This window comes from Pseudophryne corroboree, unplaced genomic scaffold (assembly GCF_028390025.1).
Source record: "Pseudophryne corroboree isolate aPseCor3 unplaced genomic scaffold, aPseCor3.hap2 scaffold_501, whole genome shotgun sequence".
NCBI classification, from domain to species: Eukaryota; Metazoa; Chordata; class Amphibia; order Anura; family Myobatrachidae; genus Pseudophryne; species Pseudophryne corroboree.
In genome coordinates, this window is record NW_026970107.1 from 245,687 (window position 1) to 269,997 (window position 24,311).

Sequence of the window (24,311 nt, forward strand, 5' to 3'; positions counted from 1 at the left end):
ATATTCGGTGTGTGTGACTGCAGCTGGATCTGCATACAGAATACTATGTGGTGAGGGACAAGATTTGCTTCTGTTTGGCCACATATGTTATGACTGGCAGCCACCAGCACTGGTTTTGCCTATTATATTGACCATGAATAATTTGAATTGGTCCTGGCCCACCAACCCAGGGCACCCCTGCAATTGTCCCGAGGCACCCCAGGGAGCCACGGCACACAGTTTGGGAACCTCTGCCCTAGGCAATTGCCTAGTTTGCCTATGCCTAGGGCCGGCTCTGTCTGCATATGGAATGCCATGTTAGTGTCAGTAATAGGATATGTGAAATGTCTATATTGTGTGTGTGACTGCGGCTGTATCTGCATACAGAATGCTATGTTACAGGGTCAGTAATAAGATATATGAAATGTCTATATTCTGTGTGTGACTGCGGCTGTATCTGCATACAGAATGCTATGTTACAGGGTCAGTAATAAGATATATGAAATGTCTATATTCTGTGTGTGACTGCGGCTGTATCTGCATACAGAATGCTATGTTACAGTGTCAGTAATAGGATATGCAGCATGTGTATATTCTGTGTGTGATTGCGGCTGTATCTGCATACAGAATGCTACGTTACAGTGTCAGTAATAGGATATGTGACATGCCTATATTCTGTCTGTGACTGCGGCTGTATCTGCATACAGAATGCTACGTTACAGTGTCAGTAATAGGATATGCAGCATGTGTATATTCTGTGTGTGACTGCGGCTGTATCTGCATACAGAATGCTGTGTTACAGTGTCAGTAATATGATATGCGGCATGTCTATATTCTGTGTGTGACTGCGGCTGTATCTGCATACAGAATGCTATGTTACAGTGTCAGTAATAGGATATGCAGCATGTGTATATTGTGTGTCTGACTGCGGCTGTATCTGCATACGGAATGTTATGTTACAGTGTCAGTAATAGTATATGCAGCATGTGTATATTCTGTGTGTGATTGCGGCTGTATCTGCATACAGAATGCTCTGTTACAGTGTCAGTAATAGGATATGTGACATGCCTATATGCTGTGTGTGACTGCGGTTGTATCTGCATATGGAATGCTATGTTACAGTGTCAGTAATAGGATATGTGGCATGCCTATATTCTGTGTGTGACTGTGGCTGTATCTGCATACAGAATGCTATATTACAGTGTCAGTAATAGGATATGCGGTATGCCTATATTCTGTGTGTGACTGTGGCTGTATCTGCATACAGAATGCTATGTTACAGTGTCAGTAATAGGATATGTGGCATGCCTATATTCTGTGTGTGACTGCGGCTGTATCTGCATATAGAATGCTGTGTTACAGTGTCAGTAATAGGATATACGGCATGTCTATATTCTGTGTGTGATTGCGGCTGTATCTGCATACAGAATGTTATGTTACAGTGTCAGTAATATGATATGCAGCATGTGTATATTCTGTGTGTGACTGCGGCTGTATCTGCATACAGAATGCTATGTTACAGTGTCAGTAATAAGATATGTGAAATGTCTATATTCTGTGTGTGACTGCGGCTGTATCTGCATACAGAATGCTATGTTACAGTGTCAGTAATATGATATGCAGCATGCTTATATTCTGTGTGTGATTGCGGCTGTATCTGCATACGGAATGCTGTGTTACAGTGTCAGTAATAGGATATGTGACATGCCTATATTCGGTGTGTGTGACTGCAGCTGTATCTGCATACAGAATACTATGTTACAGTGTCAGTAATATGATATGCAGCATGCTTATATTCTGTGTGTGATTGCGGCTGTATCTGCATACGGAATGCTGTGTTACAGTGTCAGTAATAGGATATGTGACATGCCTATATTCGGTGTGTGTGACTGCAGCTGTATCTGCATACAGAATACTATGTTACAGTGTCAGTAATATGATATGCGGCATGCCTATATTCTGTGTGTGACTGCGGCTGTATCTGCATACGCAATGCTATGTTACACTGTCAGTAATAGGATATGTGACATGCCTATATTCGGTGTGTGTGACTGCAGCTGTATCTGCATATAGAATACTATGTTACAGTGTCAGTAATATGATATGCGGCATACCTATATTGTGTGTGTGACTGCAGCTGTATCTGCATATAGAATACTATGTTACAGTGTCAGCAATAGGATATGCGGCATACCTATATTTTGTTTGTGGCTGCGGCTGTATCTGCATATGGAATGATATGTTACAGTGTCGGTAATAGGATATGCTGCATGTGTATATTGTGTGTGACTGCAGTATTATCTGCATACAAAGCTGGCCCTAACCAATACAATGCCCTAGGCAAGATTTTGTCTGGTGCCCCCTAGCACCACCACTAGTTCCGCCTCTGTCAGTGCACCCCTTTCTCAGCACCATTACCCCTCACCCATAGCAGTCCTTGTTTTGAGTTTCATACTCCCTACATTTTAAATAGGAACAGTGTGCACATTCGGCGCACAGCCCAAAAAGGGGTGTGTTTTTGCTGGCAAGGGGCGTGGCCACACAATAGTATCCCCAATTCAAATTACGCCACACAGTACTACAAATTTAGTCACATTTTATCATGCGATAGTGTCCTTAATTCACGTTACATCACACAGTAGTACCGCTATACCTTATATACATTACTCCTCACAGTAGTACCGCTATACCTTATATACATTACTCCTCACAGTAGTACCGCTATACCTTATATACGTTACTCCTCACAGTAGTGCCCCTTATTCATATTACACCACACAGTAGTACCGCTATACCTTATATACGTTACTCCTCACAGTAGTGCCCCTTATTCACATTACACCACACAGTAGTTCCGCTGTACCTTATATACATTACTCCTCACAGTAGTACCGCTATACCTTATATACATTACTCCTCACAGTAGTACCGCTATACCTTATATACGTTACTCCTCACAGTAGTGCCCCTTATTCATATTACACCACACAGTAGTACCGCTATACCTTATATACGTTACTCCTCACAGTAGTGCCCCTTATTCACATTACACCACACAGTAGTACCGCTATACCTTATATACATTACTCCTCACAGTAGTGCCCCTTATTCACATTACACCACATAGTAGTACTGCTATACCTTATATACGTTACTCCTAACAGTAGTGCCCCTTATTCATATTACACCACACAGTAGTACCGCTATACCTTATATACGTTACTCCTCACAGTAGTGCCCCTTATTCATATTACACCACACAGTAGTACCGCTATACCTTATATACGTTACTCCTCACAGTAGTGCCCCTTATTCACATTACACCACACAGTAGTACCGCTATACCTTATATACATTACTCCTCACAGTAGTGCCCCTTATTCATATTACACCACACAGTAGTACCGCTATACCTTATATACGTTACTCCTCACAGTAGTGCCCCTTATTCACATTACACCACACAGTAGTACCGCTATACCTTATATACATTATTCCTCACAATAGTGCCCCTTATTCATATTACACCACACAGTAGTACCGCTATACCTTATATACGTTACTCCTCACAGTAGTGCCCCTTATTCACATTACACCTCACAGTAGTACCGCTATACCTTATATACATTACTCCTCACAGTAGTACCGCTATACCTTATATACATTACACCTCACAGTAGCACCGCTATACCTTATATACGTTACTCATCACAGTAGTGCCCCTTATTCATATTACACCACACAGTAGTACCGCTATACCTTATATACGTTACTCCTCACAGTAGTGCCCCTTATTCACATTACATCACACTGAATTGCTCCTTATTCACATTACACCACACCTTATTGCTCTATATTCACATTAGACCACCCAGTAGCGCCCTTTATTACACATTACGCCACACGGTAGAGCACCTTATACACATAAGTAATGCATTTATGCACATAATACCACACAGTTATGCCCCTTACACATATGAGACACATTATTAATGTCCTTATAAACATAATGTGCCTTACACATTATGCCAACCTTTATTAATGCCCTTATACAAATAATGTCCCTTACACATATGTCGCACATTATTAATGCCCTTATACACATAATGACACACATAGTGCCCCTTACACATTTACTGCACATTATTAATGCATTTTTACACATGACTCACATAATGCCCCTTACACACATGCCAATCACTACTGCACAACCAACCCACTCACACAAAGCACTCACACAGCCGCTAACATTGTGACCTCTGCCTCTGCTTGGATACAGATGTGTCCTCATAAATATTGCCTCGGTGCTAATGTCGGGTAACTTTTCTTGATGAAAATGCATCTTATTTGCATTGCTATGTGGCTAGGATGCACAAGCAGCTTCTGCTGATTAAAATTATATGCAGCATGCCAATATACTGTGTGAGACTGTGGCTGTATCTGCATATGAAATGCTACACACAGAATATAGGCATGCCGCATATCATTTTAATCAGCAGAAGCTGCTGATGTCCCTAGGCATATCAAATGCCCTAGGCCAGTGGTTTCCAAAGTTTTTTGAATCACGGCGCCCTAGAATATCAGAATTTTTTTCACGGCACCCCTAGGCCAAAAATTTCTTATTGAGAAATTTAGAAAGAAATATTACATTAAGTAGATGGCGTTTATATGTCATCCTTAGGGTCAGTTGTGTGGTGAGGGACAAGATTTGCTTCTGTTTGGCCACATATGTTATGACTGGCAGCCACCAGCACTGGTTTTGCCTATTACATTGACCATGAATAATTTGAATTGGTCCTGGACCACCAACCCAGGGCACCCCTGCAATTGTCCCGAGGCACCCCAGGGAGCCACGGCACACAGTTTGGGAACCTCTGCCCTAGGCAATTGCCTAGTTTGCCTATGCCTAGGGCCGGCTCTGTCTGCATATGGAATGCCATGTTAGTGTCAGTAATAGGATATGTGACATGCCTATATTGTGTGTGTGACTGCGGCTGTATCTGCATACAGAATGCTATGTTACAGGGTCAGTAATAAGATATATGAAATGTCTATATTCTGTGTGTGACTGCGGCTGTATCTGCATACAGAATGCTATGTTACAGGGTCAGTAATAGGATATGCAGCATGTGTATATTGTGTGTGTGACTGCGGCTGTATCTGCATACAGAATGCTACGTTACAGTGTCAGTAATAGGATATGCAGCATGTGTATATTGTGTGTGTGACTGCGGCTGTATCTGCATACGGAATGTTATGTTACAGTGTCAGTAATAGGATATGCAGCATGTGTATATTCTGTGTGTGTGACTGCAGCTGTATCTGCATACAGAATGCTATGTTACAGTGTCAGTAATAGGATATGCAGCATGTGTATATTGTGTGTGTGACTGCGGCTGTATCTGCATACAGAATGTTATGTTACAGTGTCAGTAATAGGATATGCAGCATGTGTATATTCTGTGTGTGGCTGCGGCTGTATCTGCATACAGAATGCTACGTTACAGAGTCAGTAATAGGATATGTGGCATGCCTATATTCTGTGTGTGACTGCGGCTGTATCTGCATACAGAATGCTATGTTACAGTGTCAGTAATAGGATATGCAGCATGTGTATATTGTGTGTGTGACTGCGGCTGTATCTGCATACAGAATGTTATATTACAGTGTCAGTAATAGGATATGCAGCATGTGTATATTCTGTGTGTGGCTGCGGCTGTATCTGCATACAGAATGCTACGTTACAGTGTCAGTAATAGGATATGCAGCATGTGTATATTCTGTGTGTGGCTGCGGCTGTATCTGCATACAGAATGCTACGTTACACTGTCAGTAATAGGATATGTGGCATGCCTATATTCTTTGTGTGACTTTGGCTGTATCTGCATACGAAATGCTACGTTTCAGTGATTTCCAGGAATACACTGTAATGTAGCATTTTGTATGCAGATACAGCCACAGTCACACACGGAATACAGGCATACTGCATGTCATTTTAATCAGCAGAACCTGCTTGTGCCCCTAGGCATTTGCCTAGTTTGCCTATGCCTAGAGTCGGCTCTCTGGACAGGCATCCCTATAGAAGCACAGCCTGCTAGCTTTGTGCTATGCCTAGGGTCGGGTCTCTGGACAGGCATCCCTATAGAAGCACAGCCTGCTAGCTTTGTGCTGTACTAGCAATCTGTAATGTACAGTAATGAAAACTTTGTGCAGTCTACAAGTCCTCCCACTAATGTCTCTCTCCTGTTCAGTGTGGACTTTGTCAAGTGGTCGTCACAGGGAATGTTACGGATGAACCCTGACGCCATGAATGCTCTCTTCAAGCCTACTGTGGACCACATCATTGAACACCTAAGTAAGTACAAGGCAGGTTTCTTACCCCTGAGAGCTGAAATAAAACTCACACACTGCTTTACTCATAATCCCAATCACGCCATCAATCACCGCACACTAGACAACCGCGTGTGTTAGGATCAAGTCGTGTTGGGGAACAAAGCAAAGGGTGGTTCCTGAAAATGGTAACGGAGGGCGGTAAATGAGACAAAGCTCTTTCTTTTCTTTTTTTTTTAAAGGAAATTTTATTGAGCGAAATAGAAAAAAGTTACACCAAGCGCACGCAGTATCTCTATAAACAGAGCATCATATACATAGTGTAAATAACAAGATATCGGAGAGAGTGCTTCAAGGACAATAATAGGGATCAAAAAAGGTGTAATATATAAAATAGTGGAAGAAATTGTAACAGTTTTTTCATATGGGGAAAAACAATGAGATTAATAATCAGAGAAACCCATAATAAAAAAGGGAGATCGTATATGAATCAGTATAAAGTGCTGTAAAAGGAATAAAAAGAAGGGAAGACAGAAAAGAAGAGGCAAGAAAAAGGAGAGAGACGCGGGGAAACGAGATAGAGAAGCGAAAGAATATAGGAATAAGGGAAGAAAAGGACAGAGGAATGGGAGTAAAAAAGGAGAGAAGTAAAGTAGTAGAGTAGTAGCCAGTCGAGGTGTCTGTGTATCTGCAACGCTAAAGGGGGTTCGGCCTCATAGTAAGCGGTCCAAGGAGACCAAACACGGACAAATTGAGTAGGAGTATCATGTATAACTGAGGAGATTCGTTCCAGTCTGTAAGTTGACCAGATAGCGTTAATAGTAGCGGGTAAGGGGGAAGATGTGTCTGACTTCCAATGTGCTGCAATTTGGCTTTTAGCGGTGTTGAGTATATGGGTAATCAATTTATGAGTCGGGCATGGGAGGTGGGCGATAGGCTTAGCTAAAAGTGAATATAGAGGTGAAAGGGGTACATCAAAATCAGTAATATTTGTAATTAATTTATGTATATCCTTCCAATAGTGGCTTACACAAGGGTAAGTCCACCATATATGTAAGAAAGTCCCTCTTTGGCCACATTGACGCCAGCAAAGGTCTGACGTGGTGGGATAGATAGTATGGAGGCGGGCTGGAACGAGATACCAACGAGAATAGATCTTGTATACATTCTCTTTTATGCGTACAGAGATCGAGCATTTAGACACTGCCTGTTTGAGACCATTCCGTAGGAGTGAGTTCCTCGCCCACATCTTTTTCCCAGGCCAATTCATGGGTTTCCTTGACGGGTTGGTTGTGAGATAATAGTAATCAATACAGAGAAGATATGAGTCCCTTAGAAGACTGACGAAGAGGACAAAGAGATTCAATGGATGAAAGTGATAAAGTCGAGGGAGGACGCTCAAGCGAGTGATAGAAATGTCGGATCTGTAGGAATTGATGGAAAATCTTATGGGGGAGATCAAATCGGGATTGTAAACTAGCAAAATCTGGGAAAGTGCGTAGAGGGGATAAGAGGTGATGGTTAGTCCATAGCGAAAACTGGCGGTGATCCATGCCCGGGGTGAAGGCGGGATTGTTCCAGAGGGGGATTAGAAGTGGATGGAATGAACGAAGTTTGTAGAAATGCCTGTAAAAATCCCAGACTGATAACGAGAATCGGATTGTAGGGAGAAGAGAGATAGAGGACGGCCGGTAAGAGGGTAGAAGGAGCTTCAATACATGTCCACACTTTCTGATGGTATCCGCACTCCAGGTCAACAACAAAAAGGTCGACACACCTTAGGTCGACATGGACAAAAGGTCGACATGAACAAGGTCGACATGGAAAAAGGTCAACGTGAGTTTTTCACGATTTCTTTCTTTTTTGGAACTTTTTCATACTTAACGATCCACGTGGACTACGATTGGAATGGTAATCTGTGCCGAGCGGAGCGAGCCATGCGAGGGGACACGGTGCACTAATTGGGGTTCCCCGTCACTCTACGAAGAAAACGACACCAAAAAAAAACATTAAAAACTCATGTCGACCTTTTGTCCATGTCGACCTAAGGTGTGTCGACGGTTTTTGGTGTCGACCTGGAGTCCCAGACCCTTTCTGATTGGGAGAGGCATGCCAATGTACACAGGAGGATAGACGGACAGCAGGAAAGTATTTAAGGAGGTCAGGAATGCCCCCCAGAGTGGCGGTGTTTCTGTAGTATGCGCAGTTTAACGCTCGGTTTCTTACCTGCCCATATAAAATGTGAAATATCACGTTGTAGATGCTTGAGGGTCGGTGTGGGGATGTGAAAAGGGCGTGTTTGCCAGAGATATAATAAGCGGGGAAGAATATTCATTTTGACAGCTGCAGTGCGGCCGAACCACGAGATGAACTACTTGTCCCAGGCCGAGGATCCGATCTAATGGAGGCCAGCAACCTCAGGAAATCAGCAGCATAAAGCTGGCTATATGATTTCGTGAGATAGATACCCAAGTATTTAGGTTTGCTGGGTTGCCATCGAAAGGGATATTCAGCCTGTAACAATAGAAGATCTGAACGCGGTATATTTATATCTAGAAATTCCGTTTTCTCTGTGTTAACGTTGTAGTTGGAATAACGGCCATAGGTGCGAGCCTCATCAAACAGGGCCGGAAGGGAATAGTAGGATTAGTCAGTGTCAAGATCACGTCATCCGCATATGAGGCAATCTTATGATCTGATCGTCCCACCACTATACCCGTGATATTGTTATTTAGTCTGATCCTAGTGGCCAACGGTTCCATGACAGGGGCAAACAATAGGGGACAAAGGGTGCAGCCTTGATGGGTGCCGTTTTTAATTCGAAAGGGTTCGGATGAAAGGCCATTAACCAATACCGACACCGTCGGGTTATGATAAATGGAATTAACTCCGTGGAGGAAGGCTCCCTCAAATCCCATAGTAGAGAGAGTCTGCTGCAGAAAAGGCCAAGCTACTCTGTCAAAGGCTTTTTCAGTGTCGAGTGCCACCACCAAGGCCGAAACCGAGCGGCTTGAAGCTATATGGAGGAGGTTTATTAACCGTCGTGTGTTGTCGGATGCTTGCCTGTTGGGTGTGAAGCCCACCTGATCTGGATGGACTAGGGATGATAATATAGGGGCGAGTCACATGGCAAGAATTTTAGTAAAAAGTTTTAGATCAACATTCAGGAGGGAAATCGGCCTAAAGTTTCCAAGCTCTGTGGGGTCTCTCTGGGGCTTTGGGATGACTGTAAGACAAAGCTCTTTCTAAGGACACACTTACACTGTATGTATAGTACTGTGTGTATATACTGTACGTATAGTGGGGGTCATTCCGAGTTCATCGCTCGCTAGCTATTTTTTAGATAGTCGCCGCCTATACGGGAGTGTATTTTTCGCTTTGCAAGTGTGCAAACGCCTGTGCAGCCGAGCTCTGCAAAAACAGTTCGTGCAGTTTCTGAGTATCTCTGAACTTACTCAGCCGCTGCGATCACTTCAGCCTGTCCGGGGCCGGAATTGACGTCAGACACCAGCCCTGCAAAACCTTGGACACGCCTGCGTTTTTCCTACCACTCCTTGAAAACGGTCAGTTACCTCCCACAAACGACCTCTTCCTGTCAATCTCCTTGTGATCGGCTGTGTGAATGGATGCTTTGTAAAACCCATCGCGCAGCAACAATCCGCTTTGTACCTGTGCAACGCTCCTGCGCATTGTGGTGCATACGCATGTGCAGGTTTGCAGAATTTTAACCTGTTCACAGCGCTGCAAAAAATAGCTAGCGTGCGATCAGGTCGGAATGACCCCCAGTGTCGTGTAGTGTATATATACTGTACGTATAGTGTCATGTAGTGTGTATATACTGTACGTATAGTGTCATGTAGTGTATATATATACTGTACGTATAGTGTCATGTAGTGTGTATATATACTGTACGTATAGTGTCATGTAGTATATATATATATATACTGTATATATAGTGTCATGTAGTGTATATATATACACCGTACGTATAGTGTCATGTAGTGTATATATACTGTATGTATAGTGTCATGTAGTGTGTATATATACTGTACGTATAGTGTCATGTAGTGTGTATATATACTGTACGTATAGTGTCATGTAGTGTGTATATATACTGTACGTATAGTGTCATGTAGTGTGTATATATACTGTACGTATAGTGTCATGTAGTGTGTATATATACTGTACGTACAGTGTCATGTAGTGTGTATATACACCGTACGTATAGTGTCATGTAGTGTGTGTATATACTGTACGTATAGTGTCATGTAGTGTGTATATATACTGTACGTATAGTGTCATGTAGTGTGTATATATACTGTACGTATAGTGTCATGTAGTGTGTATATATACTGTACGTATAGTGTCATGTAGTGTGTATATATACTGTACGTACAGTGTCATGTAGTGTGTATATATACTGTACGTATAGTGTCATGTAGTGTGTATATACTGTACGTATAGTGTCATGTAGTGTGTATATATACTGTACGTACAGTGTCATGTAGTGTGTATATATACTGTACGTATAGTGTCATGTAGTGTGTATATATACTGTATGTATAGTGTCATGTAGTGTGTGTATATATACTGTACGTATAGTGTCATGTAGTGTGTATATATACTGTACGTATAGTGTCATGTAGTGTGTATATATACTGTACGTACAGTGTCATGTAGTGTGTATATATACTGTACGTATAGTGTCATGTAGTGTGTATATATACTGTACGTATAGTGTCATGTAGTGTATATATACTGTACGTATAGTGTCATGTAGTGTATATATATACTGTACGTATAGTGTCATGTAGTGTGTATATACTGTACGTATAGTGTCATGTAGTGTGTATACACTGTACGTATAGTGTCATGTAGTGTGTATATATACTGTACGTACAGTGTCATGTAGTGTGTATATATACTGTACGTATAGTGTCATGTAGCGTGTATATATACTGTACGTATAGTGTCATGTAGTGTGTATATATACTGTACGTACAGTGTCATGTAGTGTGTATATATACTGTACGTATAGTGTCATGTAGTGTGTATATATACTGTACGTATAGTGTCATGTAGTGTATATATACTGTACGTATAGTGTCATGTAGTGTGTATATACTGTACGTATAGTGTCATGTAGTGTGTATATATACTGTACGTACAGTGTCATGTAGTGTGTATATATACTGTACGTATAGTGTCATGTAGTGTGTATATATACTGTATGTATAGTGTCATGTAGTGTGTATATATACTGTACGTATAGTGTCATGTAGTGTGTATATATACTGTACGTATAGTGTCATGTAGAGTGTATATATACTGTACGTACAGTGTCATGTAGTGTGTATATATACTGTACGTACAGTGTCATGTAGTGTGTATATATACTGTACGTATAGTGTCATGTAGTGTGTGTATATACTGTACGTATAGTGTAGTGTGTATATATACTGTACGTATAGTGTCATGTAGTGTATATATACTGTACGTATAGTGTCATGTAGTGTGTATATATAATGTACGTATAGTGGCATGTAGTGTGTATATATACTGTACGTATAGTGGCATGTAGTGTGTGTATACTGTACGTATAGTGTCATGTAGTGTATATATACTGTACGTATAGTGTCATGTAGTGTATATATACTGTATATATAGTGTAATGTAGTGTGTGTATATACTGTACGTATAGTGTCATGTAGTGTGTGTATATACTGTACGTATAGTGTCGTGTAGTGTGTATATATACTGTACGTATAGTGTCATGTAGTGTATATATACTGTACGTATAGTGTCATGTAGTGTGTATATATACTGTACGTACAGTGTCATGTAGTGTGTATATATACTGTACGTAGTGTCATGTAGTGTGTATATATACTGTACGTATAGTGTCATGTAGTGTGTATATACTGTACATATAGTGTCATGTAGTGTGTATATACTGTACGTATAGTGTCATGTAGTGTATATATACTGTACGTATAGTGGCATGTAGTGTGTATATATACTGTATGTATAGTGGCATGTAGTGTGTATATATACTGTACGTATAGTGGCATGTAGTGTGTGTATACTGTACGTATAGTGTCATGTAGTGTGTGTATATACTGTACGTATAGTGTCATGTAGTATATATATACTGTATATATAGTGGCATGTAGTGTGTGTATATACTGTACGTATAGTGTCGTGTAGTGTATATATACTGTACGTATAGTGTCATGTAGTGTGTATATACTGTACGTATAGTGTCATATAGTGTCATGTAGTGTATATATACTGTGCGTATAGTGTCATGTAGTGTATATATACTGTACGTATAGTGGCATGTAGTATGTGTATATACTGTACGTATAGTGTCATGTAGTGTGTGTATATACTGTACGTATAGTGTCATGTAGTATATATATATATATATACTGTATATATAGTGGCATGTAGTGTGTGTGTATATACTGTTCGTATAGTGGCATGTAGTGTGTATATATACTGTACGTATAGTGTCATGTAGTATATATATACTGTATATATAGTGGCATGTAGTGTGTGTATATACTGTACGTATAGTGGCATGTAGTGTGTGTATATACTGTACGTACAGTGTCATGTAGTGTGTGTATATACTGTACGTATAGTGTCATATAGTGTCATGTAGTGTATATATACTGTACGTATAGTGTCATGTAGTGTGTATATATACTGTACGTATAGTGGCATGTAGTGTGTATATATACTGTACGTATAGTGGCATGTAGTGTGTGTATATACTGTACGTATAGTGTCATGTAGTGTGTGTATATACTGTACGTATAGTGTCATGTAGTATATATATACTGTATATATAGTGGCATGTAGTGTGTGTATATACTGTACGTATAGTGTCGTGTAGTGTATATATACTGTACGTATAGTGTCATGTAGTGTGTATATACTGTACGTATAGTGCCATGTTGTATATATATACTGTACGTATAGTGTCATGTAGTGTGTATATATACTGTATGTATAGTGTCATGTAGTGTATATATACTGTACGTATAGTGTCATGTAGTGTATATATATATATATATATATATATACTGTACGTATAGTGTCATGTAGTGTATATATACTGTACGTATAGTGTCATGTAGTGTGTATATATACTGTACGTATAGTGTCATGTAGTATATATATACTGTATATATAGTGTCATGTAGTGTATATATATATACACTGTACGTATAGTGTCATGTAGTGTATATATACTGTACGTATAGTGTCATGTAGTGTGTATATACTGTACGTATAGTGTCATGTAGTGTATATATATATACTGTACGTATAGTGTCATGTAGTGTGTATATATACTGTACGTACAGTGTCATGTAGTGTGTATATATACTGTACGTATAGTGTCATGTAGTGTGTATATATACTGTACGTATAGTGTCATGTAGTGTGTATATATACTGTACGTATAGTGTCATGTAGTGTGTATATACTGTACGTATAGTGTCATGTAGTGTGTATATATATTGTACGTATAGTGTCATGTAGTGTGTATATATACTGTACGTATAGTGTCATGTAGTGTGTATATATAATGTACGTATAGTGTCATGTAGTGTATATATACTGTATATATAGTGTCATGTAGTGTGTGTATACTGTACGTATAGTGTCATGTAGTATATATATACTGTATATATAGTGTCATGTAGTGTGTGTATACTGTACGTATAGTGTCATGTAGTGTATATATACTGTACGTATAGTGTCATGTAGTGTATATATATATACTGTACGTATAGTGTCATGTAGTGTGTATATATACTGTACGTATAGTGTCATGTAGTATATATATATATACTGTACGTATAGTGTCATGTAGTGTATATATATATACTGTACGTATAGTGTCATGTAGTGTATATATACTGTACGTATAGTGTCATGTAGTGTGTATATATATATATATATATATATATATATATACTGTACGTATAGTGTCATGTAGTGTGTATATATACTGTACGTATAGTGTCATGTAGTATATATATACTGTACGTATAGTGTCATGTAGTGTATATATATATATATATATACTGTACGTATAGTGTCATGTAGTGTATATATACTGTACGTATAGTGTCATGTAGTGTGTATATATACTGTACGTATAGTGTCATGTAGTGTGTATATACTGTACGTATAGTGTCATGTAGTGTGTATATATACTGTACGTATAGTGTCATGTAGTGTATATATACTGTACATATAGTGTCATGTAGTGTATATATACTGTACATATAGTGTCATGTAGTGTGTGTATACTGTACTTATAGTGTCATGCAGTGTATATATACTGTACGTATAGTGTCACATAGTGTATATATACTGTACATATAGTGCCATGTAGTGTATATATACTGTACGTATAGTGTCATGTAGTGTGTATATATACTGTACGTACAGTGTCATGTAGTGTGTATATATACTGTACGTATAGTGTCATGTAGCGTGTATATATACTGTACGTATAGTGTCATGTAGTGTGTATATATACTGTACGTACAGTGTCATGTAGTGTGTATATATACTGTACGTATAGTGTCATGTAGTGTGTATATATACTGTACGTATAGTGTCATGTAGTGTATATATACTGTACGTATAGTGTCATGTAGTGTGTATATACTGTACGTATAGTGTCATGTAGTGTGTATATATACTGTACGTACAGTGTCATGTAGTGTGTATATATACTGTACGTATAGTGTCATGTAGTGTGTATATATACTGTATGTATAGTGTCATGTAGTGTGTATATATACTGTACGTATAGTGTCATGTAGTGTGTATATATACTGTACGTATAGTGTCATGTAGAGTGTATATATACTGTACGTACAGTGTCATGTAGTGTGTATATATACTGTACGTACAGTGTCATGTAGTGTGTATATATACTGTACGTATAGTGTCATGTAGTGTGTGTATATACTGTACGTATAGTGTAGTGTGTATATATACTGTACGTATAGTGTCATGTAGTGTATATATACTGTACGTATAGTGTCATGTAGTGTGTATATATAATGTACGTATAGTGGCATGTAGTGTGTATATATACTGTACGTATAGTGGCATGTAGTGTGTGTATACTGTACGTATAGTGTCATGTAGTGTATATATACTGTACGTATAGTGTCATGTAGTGTATATATACTGTATATATAGTGTAATGTAGTGTGTGTATATACTGTACGTATAGTGTCATGTAGTGTGTGTATATACTGTACGTATAGTGTCGTGTAGTGTGTATATATACTGTACGTATAGTGTCATGTAGTGTATATATACTGTACGTATAGTGTCATGTAGTGTGTATATATACTGTACGTACAGTGTCATGTAGTGTGTATATATACTGTACGTAGTGTCATGTAGTGTGTATATATACTGTACGTATAGTGTCATGTAGTGTGTATATACTGTACATATAGTGTCATGTAGTGTGTATATACTGTACGTATAGTGTCATGTAGTGTATATATACTGTACGTATAGTGGCATGTAGTGTGTATATATACTGTATGTATAGTGGCATGTAGTGTGTATATATACTGTACGTATAGTGGCATGTAGTGTGTGTATACTGTACGTATAGTGTCATGTAGTGTGTGTATATACTGTACGTATAGTGTCATGTAGTATATATATACTGTATATATAGTGGCATGTAGTGTGTGTATATACTGTACGTATAGTGTCGTGTAGTGTATATATACTGTACGTATAGTGTCATGTAGTGTGTATATACTGTACGTATAGTGTCATATAGTGTCATGTAGTGTATATATACTGTGCGTATAGTGTCATGTAGTGTATATATACTGTACGTATAGTGGCATGTAGTATGTGTATATACTGTACGTATAGTGTCATGTAGTGTGTGTATATACTGTACGTATAGTGTCATGTAGTATATATATATATATATACTGTATATATAGTGGCATGTAGTGTGTGTGTATATACTGTTCGTATAGTGGCATGTAGTGTGTATATATACTGTACGTATAGTGTCATGTAGTATATATATACTGTATATATAGTGGCATGTAGTGTGTGTATATACTGTACGTATAGTGGCATGTAGTGTGTGTATATACTGTACGTACAGTGTCATGTAGTGTGTGTATATACTGTACGTATAGTGTCATATAGTGTCATGTAGTGTATATATACTGTACGTATAGTGTCATGTAGTGTGTATATATACTGTACGTATAGTGGCATGTAGTGTGTATATATACTGTACGTATAGTGGCATGTAGTGTGTGTATATACTGTACGTATAGTGTCATGTAGTGTGTGTATATACTGTACGTATAGTGTCATGTAGTATATATATACTGTATATATAGTGGCATGTAGTGTGTGTATATACTGTACGTATAGTGTCGTGTAGTGTATATATACTGTACGTATAGTGTCATGTAGTGTGTATATACTGTACGTATAGTGCCATGTTGTATATATATACTGTACGTATAGTGTCATGTAGTGTGTATATATACTGTATGTATAGTGTCATGTAGTGTATATATACTGTACGTATAGTGTCATGTAGTGTATATATATATATATATATATATATATACTGTACGTATAGTGTCATGTAGTGTATATATACTGTACGTATAGTGTCATGTAGTGTGTATATATACTGTACGTATAGTGTCATGTAGTATATATATACTGTATATATAGTGTCATGTAGTGTATATATATATACACTGTACGTATAGTGTCATGTAGTGTATATATACTGTACGTATAGTGTCATGTAGTGTGTATATACTGTACGTATAGTGTCATGTAGTGTATATATATATACTGTACGTATAGTGTCATGTAGTGTGTATATATACTGTACGTACAGTGTCATGTAGTGTGTATATATACTGTACGTATAGTGTCATGTAGTGTGTATATATACTGTACGTATAGTGTCATGTAGTGTGTATATATACTGTACGTATAGTGTCATGTAGTGTGTATATACTGTACGTATAGTGTCATGTAGTGTGTATATATATTGTACGTATAGTGTCATGTAGTGTGTATATATACTGTACGTATAGTGTCATGTAGTGTGTATATATAATGTACGTATAGTGTCATGTAGTGTATATATACTGTATATATAGTGTCATGTAGTGTGTGTATACTGTACGTATAGTGTCATGTAGTATATATATACTGTATATATAGTGTCATGTAGTGTGTGTATACTGTACGTATAGTGTCATGTAGTGTATATATACTGTACGTATAGTGTCATGTAGTGTATATATATATACTGTACGTATAGTGTCATGTAGTGTGTATATATACTGTACGTATAGTGTCATGTAGTATATATATATATACTGTACGTATAGTGTCATGTAGTGTATATATATATACTGTACGTATAGTGTCATGTAGTGTATATATACTGTACGTATAGTGTCATGTAGTGTGTATATATATATATATATATATATATATACTGTACGTATAGTGTCATGTAGTGTGTATATATACTGTACGTATAGTGTCATGTAGTATATATATACTGTACGTATAGTGTCATGTAGTGTATATATATATATATATATACTGTACGTATAGTGTCATGTAGTGTATATATACTGTACGTATAGTGTCATGTAGTGTGTATATATACTGTACGTATAGTGTCATGTAGTGTGTATATACTGTACGTATAGTGTCATGTAGTGTGTATATATACTGTACGTATAGTGTCATGTAGTGTATATATACTGTACATATAGTGTCATGTAGTGTATATATACTGTACATATAGTGTCATGTAGTGTGTGTATACTGTACTTATAGTGTCATGCAGTGTATATATACTGTACGTATAGTGTCACATAGTGTATATATACTGTACATATAGTGCCATGTAGTGTATATATACTGTACGTATAGTGTCATGTAGTGTGTGTGTATACTGTACGTATAGTGTCATGTAGTGTGTATATACTGTATATATAGTGTCATGTAGTGTGTATATATACTGTACGTATAGTGTCATGTAGCGTGTATATACTGTACGTATAGTGTCATGTAGTGTATATATACTGTATATATAGTGTCATGTAGTGTGTATATATACTGTACGTATAGTGTCATGTAGCGTGTATATACTGTACGTATAGTGTCATGTAGTGTATATATACTGTACGTATAGTGTCATGTAGTGTGTATAAACTGTATGTATAGTGTCATGTAGTGTGTATATACTGTACGTATAGTGTCATGTAGTGTATATATACTGTACGTATATTGTCATGTAGTGTGTATAAACTGTACGTATAGTGTCATGTAGTGTGTATATACTGTACGTATAGTGTCATGGAGTGTGTATAAACTGTACGTATAGTGTCATGTAGTGTATATATACTGTATGTATAGTGTCATGTAGTGTGTATATATACTGTACGTATAGTGTCATGTAGTGTATATATACTGTACGTATAGTGTCATGTAGTGTATATATACTGTACGTATAGTGTCATGTAGTGTGTATATACTGTACGTATAGTGTCATGGAGTGTGTATAAACTGTACGTATAGTGTCATGTAGTGTGTATATACTGTACGTATAGTGTCATGTAGTGTATATATACTGTACGTATAGTGTCATGTAGTGTGTGTATACTGTACGTATAGTGTCATGTAGTGTGTATATACTGTACGTATAGTGTCATGTAGTGTATATATACTGTACGTATAGTGTCATGTAGTGTGTGTATATACTGTACGTATAGTGTCATGTAGTGTGTGTATATACTGTACGTATAGTGGCATGTAGTGTGTGTATACTGTACGTATAGTGTCATGTAGTGTGTATATATACTGTACGTATAGTGTCATGTAGTGTGTATAAACTGAACGTATAGTGTCATGTAGTGTGTATATACTGTACGTATAGTGTCATGTAGTGTATATATACTGTACGTATAGTGTCATGTAGTGTGTGTATAAACTGTACGTATAGTGGCATGTAGTGTGTGTATACTGTACGTATAGTGTCATGTAGTGTGTATATATACTGTACGTATAGTGTCATGTAGTGTATATATACTGTACATATAGTGTCATGTAGTGTATATATACTGTACATATAGTGTCATGTAGTGTGTGTATACTGTACTTATAGTGTCATGCAGTGTATATATACTGTACGTATAGTGTCACATAGTGTATATATACTGTACATATAGTGCCATGTAGTGTATATATACTGTACGTATAGTGTCATGTAGTGTGTGTGTATACTGTACGTATAGTGTCATGTAGTGTGTATATACTGTATATATAGTGTCATGTAGTGTGTATATATACTGTACGTATAGTGTCATGTAGCGTGTATATACTGTACGTATAGTGTCATGTAGTGTATATATACTGTATATATAGTGTCATGTAGTGTGTATATATACTGTACGTATAGTGTCATGTAGCGTGTATATACTGTACGTATAGTGTCATGTAGTGTATATAAACATAGAAACATAGAAACATAGAATTTGTCGGCAGATAAGAACCACTTGGCCCATCTAGTCTGCCCCTTTTTTTTTTTTATATATTATTTTTTTTTTATTACTAACCTTATTTGTTCCTTATTTCTTTGTAAGGATATCCTTATGTCTATCCCATGCATGTTTAAATTGCTCTACTGTCTTAGCCTCTACCACCTCTGATGGGAGGCTATTCCACTTGTCCACTACCCTTTCTGTGAAATAATTTTTCCGCAAATTTCCCCTGAACCTCCCCCCCTCCAGTCTCAGTGCATGTCCTCGTGTCCTATTGCTTCTCTTCATTTGGAGAATGTTTCCCTCCTGGACTTTGTTAAAACCCTTCATATATTTGAAAGTTTCTATCATGTCCCCCCTTTCTCTTCTCTGCTCCAAACTATACATATTGAGATTTCTTAGTCTTTCTGGGTATGTTTTGTGATGTAGGCCATGCACCATTTTAGTTGCCCTCCTTTGTACAGTTTCTAATGTATTAATATCCTTTTGAAGATATGGCCTCCAGAACTGAATACAGTATTCTAGATGAGGCCGTACCAATGACCTATACAGTGGCATTATTACTTCTTTCTTTCTGCTGCTGATTCCTCTCCCAATGCAGCCAAGCATCTGACTAGCCTTCCTCATTGCCTTGTTACATTGCTTACCTGCCTTTAAGTCATCTGAAATAGTGACTCCTAGATCCCTTTCCTCCTCAGTAGTTTCCAGTATAGTGCCATTAATACTGTATTTAGCTTTAGGATTTTTGAGACCCAAGTGCATGATTTTGCATTTTTTGGCATTAAACTGTAATTGCCAGACTCTTGACCATTCCTCTAGTCTACCTAGATCCTCAATCATTTGTTTTACCCCACCTGGTGTGTCTACCCTGTTGCATACCTTTGTGTCATCTGCAAAAAGGCATACTTTCCCTTTAATCCCATTTGCAATGTCACCAATAAAGATATTGAAAAGCACTGGTCCAAGTACAGATCCCTGGGGTACTCCACTGGTAACATTTCCCTCCTGTGAATGCACTCCATTTACCACAACTCTCTGTTTTCTATCCTTCAACCAAGATCTTATCCATTCAATAATCCTAATATCCAATCCCAAACTTTCAAGTTTATTTAGCAGTCTGCGATGTGGAACTGTGTCAAAAGCCTTACTAAAGTCAAGATAAGCTATATCCATGGCTCCACCTTTATCCATCACTTTAGTCACACAATCAAAAAAGTCAATAAGATTTGTTTGACATGATCTTCCCCCAGTGAATCCATGCTGTTTGGGATCCAGTAAATTGCCGGATTTGAGATGATCTACAACTCTTTCCTTTAAGAGTGTTTCCATCAATTTCCCTACTACTGATGTAAGACTCACTGGTCTGTAGTTGTTTGCCTCTTCCTTGCTTCCACTTTTGTGCAGTGGGACTACGTTTGCTCTTTTCCAGTCCCCTGGAATTTCTCCTGTAGCTAATGACTGGTTGAATAATTCTGTCAATGGTGCTACCAGCACCTCTTTAAGTTCTTTTAGTATCCTTGGATGTATCCCATCTGGCCCCATAGATTTGTCCACTTTCAGCTTTGAGAGTTCTGTTAGGACCTTCTCCTCTGTAAATGTACTTGTTTCATTTTCCTGAATATCCCTGCAACTTAACTGTGGCCCCTTCCCCTCTCTTTCAGTAGTAAATACTGAGCAAAAATAATCATTAAGATGATCTGCTATTAAATTGTCTCCCTCAACAAGATTCCCAGTGTCCGTCTTTAGTTTTATAATTCCGCCTTTTGTTTTTCTTTTTTCGCTTATATACCTAAAAAAAGTTTTGCCTCCTTTACCCACTGACTGGGCCATTTTCTCCTCAGCTTGTGCCTTTGCACATCTGATTACCTTCTTTGTCTCCTTCTGTCTAACAAGATATATCTTTTTGTCTTCATTATTTTGTGTCTGCTTATATTTCCTAAAAGCCATCTTTTTTGCTCTCACAATATTTGCTACTTCTTTTGCAAACCACACTGGCTTCCTTTTCCTTGTGTTTTTCCTAACAGTTTTGATACAAAGGTCTGTTGCCTTCAATATTGCACATTTGAATGTTTTCCACCTCTCCTGCACTGTTTCCAAGTTCCTCCACTCTGCCAAAGAATCGCTTACACATTTTCCCATCCCTACAAAATCAGCCTTCCTAAAATCCAACACCTTTGTTTTTGTATGGGACGAGTCAGTCTCTGTCTTAATGCTGAGCCATACTGCTTGATGATCACTGGATCCGAGGTTTTCACCCACTTTTACGTCTGATAATCTGTCTCCATTTGTAAGTATTAAGTCTAATATTGCGTCTTTCCGAGTGGGCTCCCTCACCAATTGGTGGAGGGATGCTCCCTGAAGGGAATTTAAAATGTTCCTACTTCTAGTGGAACTAGCAACAGACACCTCCCAGTTTACATCAGGAAGATTAAAGTCTCCCATGATTATTACCTCTCCTTTTAATGCCATTTTAGTTATGTCCTGCAATAGGTTCTTGTCAAGTTCCTCTTCCTGACCTGGTGGCCTGTATATCACGCCAATACGAATAATCAACTTTTCCCCTGTTTCTATGGTCACCCAAAGGGCCTCAGTTTTTTCTTCAATACTTTGTATTAATGTAGTCTTTATGGCATTTTTTACATACATTGCTACCCCTCCCCCGATTTTTCCAATTCTGTCCTTCCTAAACAAAGTATATCCCGGTATAGCTATGTCCCAGTCATGATTTTCATTGTACTGTATATACAGTATATATATACATATATACTGTACGTATAGTGTCATGTAGTGTGTATAAACTGTATGTATAGTGTCATGTAGTGTGTATATATACTGTACGTATAGTGTCATGTAGTGTATATATACTGTATATATAGTGTCATGTAGTGTGTATATATACTGTACGTATAGTGTCATGTAGCGTGTATATACTGTACGTATAGTGTCATGTAGTGTATATATACTGTACGTATAGTGTCATGTAGTGTGTATAAACTGTATGTATAGTGTCATGTAGTGTGTATATACTGTACGTATAGTGTCATGTAGTGTATATATACTGTACGTATATTGTCATGTAGTGTGTATAAACTGTACGTATAGTGTCATGTAGTGTGTATATACTGTACGTATAGTGTCATGGAGTGTGTATAAACTGTACGTATAGTGTCATGTAGTGTATATATACTGTATGTATAGTGTCATGTAGTGTGTATATATACTGTACGTATAGTGTCATGTAGTGTATATATACTGTACGTATAGTGTCATGTAGTGTATATATACTGTACGTATAGTGTCATGTAGTGTGTATATACTGTACGTATAGTGTCATGGAGTGTGTATAAACTGTACGTATAGTGTCATGTAGTGTGTATATACTGTACGTATAGTGTCATGTAGTGTATATATACTGTACGTATAGTGTCATGTAGTGTGTGTATACTGTACGTATAGTGTCATGTAGTGTGTATATACTGTACGTATAGTGTCATGTAGTGTATATATACTGTACGTATAGTGTCATGTAGTGTGTGTATATACTGTACGTATAGTGTCATGTAGTGTGTGTATATACTGTACGTATAGTGGCATGTAGTGTGTGTATACTGTACGTATAGTGTCATGTAGTGTGTATATATACTGTACGTATAGTGTCATGTAGTGTGTATAAACTGAACGTATAGTGTCATGTAGTGTGTATATACTGTACGTATAGTGTCATGTAGTGTATATATACTGTACGTATAGTGTCATGTAGTGTGTGTATAAACTGTACGTATAGTGTCATGTAGTGTGTGTATATACTGTACGTATAGTGGCATGTAGTGTGTGTATACTGTACGTATAGTGTCATGTAGTGTGTATATATACTGTACGTATAGTGTCATGTAGTGTGTATATATACTGTACGTATAGTGTCATGTAGTGTGTGTATAAACTGTACGTATAGTGTCATGTAGTGTGTGTATATACTGTACGTATAGTGGCATGTAGTGTGTGTATACTGTACGTATAGTGTCATGTAGTGTGTGTATATACTGTACGTATAGTGTCATGTAGTGTGTGTATATACTGTACGTATAGTGGCATGTAGTGTGTGTATACTGTACGTATAGTGTCATGTAGTGTGTATATATACTGTACGTATAGTGTCATGTAGTGTGTATAAACTGAACGTATAGTGTCATGTAGTGTGTATATACTGTACGTATAGTGTCATGTAGTGTATATATACTGTACGTATAGTGTCATGTAGTGTGTGTATACTGTACGTATAGTGTCATGTAGTGTGTGTATATACTGTACGTATAGTGTCATGTAGTGTATATATACTGTACGTATAGTGTCATGTAGTGTGTATATACTGTACGCATAGTGTCATGTATTGTG

General features: G+C 37.7%; 1 protein-coding gene across 1 annotated transcript in view; it reads left to right on the plus strand.

Annotated features, from left to right (window-relative positions):
* The window catches only part of LOC135030565 (heat shock 70 kDa protein 12A), a 251,484-nt gene that overhangs the window by 219,178 nt on the left and 7,995 nt on the right, over nt 1-24,311 (plus strand). The window contains exon 8 of the mRNA XM_063953943.1: nt 6,231-6,334. Coding sequence (XP_063810013.1) covers nt 6,231-6,334 — 104 coding nt within the window. The remainder of the gene's footprint in view (nt 1-6,230; nt 6,335-24,311) is intronic.